The sequence below is a fragment of the Dipodomys ordii genome, unplaced genomic scaffold (genome assembly GCF_000151885.1).
Source record: "Dipodomys ordii isolate 6190 unplaced genomic scaffold, Dord_2.0 Scaffold7, whole genome shotgun sequence".
In the NCBI taxonomy this organism is placed as follows: Eukaryota; Metazoa; Chordata; class Mammalia; order Rodentia; family Heteromyidae; genus Dipodomys; species Dipodomys ordii.
Genome location: NW_012267223.1, coordinates 18,374,862 through 18,378,352, shown reverse-complemented (window position 1 = coordinate 18,378,352; position 3,491 = coordinate 18,374,862). Strand labels below are relative to the sequence as shown.

At 47.6% G+C, this 3,491-nt stretch overlaps 1 protein-coding gene across 1 annotated transcript in view; it reads left to right on the top strand.

Moving 5' to 3' along the window:
* Positions 1-3,009, top strand: part of Igf2bp1 (insulin-like growth factor 2 mRNA binding protein 1) — a 38,271-nt gene extending 35,262 nt beyond the window's left edge. The window contains exons 14-16 of the mRNA XM_013036795.1: positions 1,074-1,205; positions 1,517-1,630; positions 2,917-3,009. Of these exons, the coding sequence (XP_012892249.1) occupies positions 1,074-1,205; positions 1,517-1,630; positions 2,917-3,009 (339 nt within the window). The remainder of the gene's footprint in view (positions 1-1,073; positions 1,206-1,516; positions 1,631-2,916) is intronic.
* The last annotated feature ends 482 nt before the right edge of the window (positions 3,010-3,491 follow it).

The following is a 3,491-nucleotide window of genomic DNA, read 5'->3' as shown; positions in this document are numbered from 1 at the left end:
GCCACTTCCGGCTTTATTCTTTTTTGTTTATGTGGTGCTGAGGAATCGAACCCAGGGCCTCATGCATGTAAGGCAAGTGCTCTACCACTGAGCCACCTTCCCAGCCCCCACTTCTGATTTTCTGATGGTTAATTGGAGATAAGAGTCTCATGGACTTTCCTACCAGAGCTGGCCTCAAACAGTGGTCCTCAGATCTCAGCTTCCTGAGTAGTTAGGATCACAAGCATCAGCCATCAGTGCCTAGCTATGGCGGGTTTTGAAGTGGCACCAGACCACTTTCTGTGGTCATTTTCATTTCTGTGGATTTCGTTTTCCCTTTCCCTCATGACTCCTTTAAGGTCCACAAGGAATGTGGGAAGGAAAGCTGAGGTGTTTGCATTTCATGTCACCGTCCCTTCCTATGTTTCTGTCCCTGTTTCTGTTCAGACAGCCAGAGCTTACAATTAGCCAGACCCAGAAGTTAGGGGTGAGCCTAGAGACCAGAAATGGCATTCTGGACTGTCTACCAGGGCTGAGCTCTGCATGACTTGATTGTCACTCTCCACTTGGGAAATACCTATTTAGTCCTTATAACTCATGATACTCTACCAGGATCTCCATTTTGGAGATGCCAAGTGTGCACAAACATGCCCAGTTTATTGGTTAAAATGGCTGGGCGCTGGTGGTTATAATCCTAGCTACTCAGGAGGCTGTGATCTGAGGATCTCACTTCAAAGCCAGCCCAGTCGGGAAAGTCCATTAGACTCCTATCTCCAATAAACCACTTAGAAAACTGGAAGTGGGGTTGTTGCTCAAGTGGTAGAGCCCTAACCTTGAGCTGAAGAGCTGAGGGACAGTGCCCAGGCCCCAACTCACTGACTTTTGTGAGTTGGCCTTAAATGGCTACCATCCTTATCTGTGCTTCCTGAGTAGTAGGGATTACAGGTGGAAGTCATTGCACTTCATCTACCACCTGCTTTAGGTGTCTGATCTTCTATGGTGAGGAGCATACCGGGTCTGTACATGGAATTTCTGCTCTTCCCTGTCCCCTCAGACTCATGGCCTGCTGATTAACAATGACCCACTCTCTGCAGGCTCAGGGAAGAATCTATGGCAAACTCAAAGAGGAAAACTTCTTTGGTCCCAAGGAGGAAGTAAAACTGGAGACCCACATCCGGGTCCCAGCCTCAGCTGCTGGCCGAGTCATTGGCAAAGGCGGCAAAACGGTGAGGCCTGAGGGCCGGGGGGAAGTTACCTATAGCTTTGCACTGGCCTCTGCTTTCCTGCCCTATTCAACTTCACACTCCCTGCTTGCCACGACTTAATTCTACCAGTGCCAACAAGTCGCCCCTTCCTGCCCATCTCTCCACTTCCACCATGCCTTTTGCTTGCTTGGTTGCATTGTGGGTTAAACCCAGGGCCCTGTGCATGCTAGGCCAGTTCTCTAACACTGAGTTACACCCCTCCCCCTGCCCCCATTCCCTCTCATGCTTTCTTGGTCACACCCTGAGCTCCTTTCTGGCTGCCTCACCCCTAGGTGAATGAATTGCAGAATTTAACAGCTGCTGAGGTGGTAGTGCCAAGAGACCAGACCCCGGATGAGAATGACCAAGTCATCGTAAAGATCAGTGGGCACTTCTACGCCAGCCAGGTATGTATAGCACTTTCTCCCTCTCAGTAGGCTTTCAGGACCCAGATACAGAAAGGCAAAGATTCCAGAAGTTGCTGGGTATGACCTAGACAGATCCTTGAGTTATACCCCCAATTCTTGCAGCTGACTTCTCTTATGGATCATTATTCTTTTTTTGAGAGGGTACTGGGGTTCGAACTTGTGGTCTTGTATTTGCTAGGCAAGCACACAAAACTGTTGGTTTTTTGTTTTTTTTTTTTGGTCCGGTCGTGGGGCCTGAACTCTGGGCCTGGGCGCTGTCCCTCAGCTCTTCAGCTCAAGGCTAGAGCTCTACCACTTGAGCCACAGTGCCACTTCCAGCTTTTTTCTTTTTGCTTATGTGGTGCTGAGGAATCAAATCCAGGGCCTCATGCATGCAAGGCAAGAGCTCTACCACTGAGCCACCTTCCCAGCCCCACAAAACTATTCTTAAGCTGGGCATAATAGCACAAGCCTGTAATCTGAAGCACTTGGAAGACTGACACGGAGACTCTCTCTCTCTCTCTCTCTCTCTCTCTTTTTTTTTAACCAGTATTGGGGCTTGAACTCAGGGCCAGAGTACTGTCTCTTAGCTTATTCCATTCCAGGTTGGTATGCTATCACTTGAACCACAACTGCACTTCCAGCTTTATGATGACGAATTTGAGCTAGAGTCTCAGACTTTCCTGCCTGGCTGGCTTCTAACTGTGATCCTCAGATCTCAGCTTCCCTGAGTAGCTAGGATTACAGGGGTGAGGCACTAGCATCCAATATGAGACATTGTCTCAAAATAGAACAAGTTTTTTCTTAATCTAAGGGAAGGAAAGCATAAGGACACTGCTCCTTTGGTATTTCATCTTTGTCACTATAGCTAGAGCTCATCATTTTACCTTTTTGCTAAGTCGCATGTGGATATCTTACTCCCTTTTCCTGAGTATTTACCAGAATAGTTGTTTATTATTTCAGAACAGCATGGACACTGGCTACATATAACTCTTATCTTAGAGCTCCAAGAGTACCATTTCAGGTTCATTAAGTATTATGACAAAGTGATAGCTCTGTCAGTGTTTAAACTCTGTTAAACAAGTTTATTCTCTTTCTCCTCCCTTCCTACCCCTCTCCTTTTATTCACCTTATTTCCCAGTGGATGACCTGGAAGTCCCCTTGTCTCCCACTCTCCCTCTTTCCTGAATTCTGAGTCTTGAGATACTAGTCCTGTTGTTGCCAGTTTCCCACGCCTGTCTCCCCCAGAGGTCTTACCTCGACCCCCTTGCCTGTTCTTGCTTCAGATGGCCCAGCGGAAGATTCGAGATATACTGGCCCAGGTTAAGCAGCAGCACCAGAAGGGACAGAGCAACCAGGCCCAGGCACGGAGGAAGTGACCAGCTCCTTCCCATCCCATTGACTCCAGGACAACGGGCAGAATTGGAGAATGTGCTCTTCCAGCAGGCCTGAGAATGAGTGGGAATCAGGGTCCCTGGGCTAGGCTGGAGATCAGGTTTGCCCACTGTCTTGAAAAAGATGTCTCAGTGAGGAACCCTGATCTCCCAATCACAAACACCAGGCCAATTAATTGATCAACCACACAGCCTACCCCTCAGAACACCATGACATTGCAAAGTTCAGGGTGCTTTTAAACGTGGATTGTTTAAGAAAGTTGTCCAGCCCCCACCAAGAGGGTGGGACAAACCCCAGTGGGGAAGAGAAATAAAATTTCCTTCAGGTTTATAAAAACCTCAAAGGATGGTTTGTTTCTTGACCTTAAAAAAAAATCATCTTTCCATCTGTCATCTCCCTTCCTGGTTTAATTGATGAAATTTCCTCCATTCTCAGTGTCCCATGCTACACCTCATTTTATATTCAT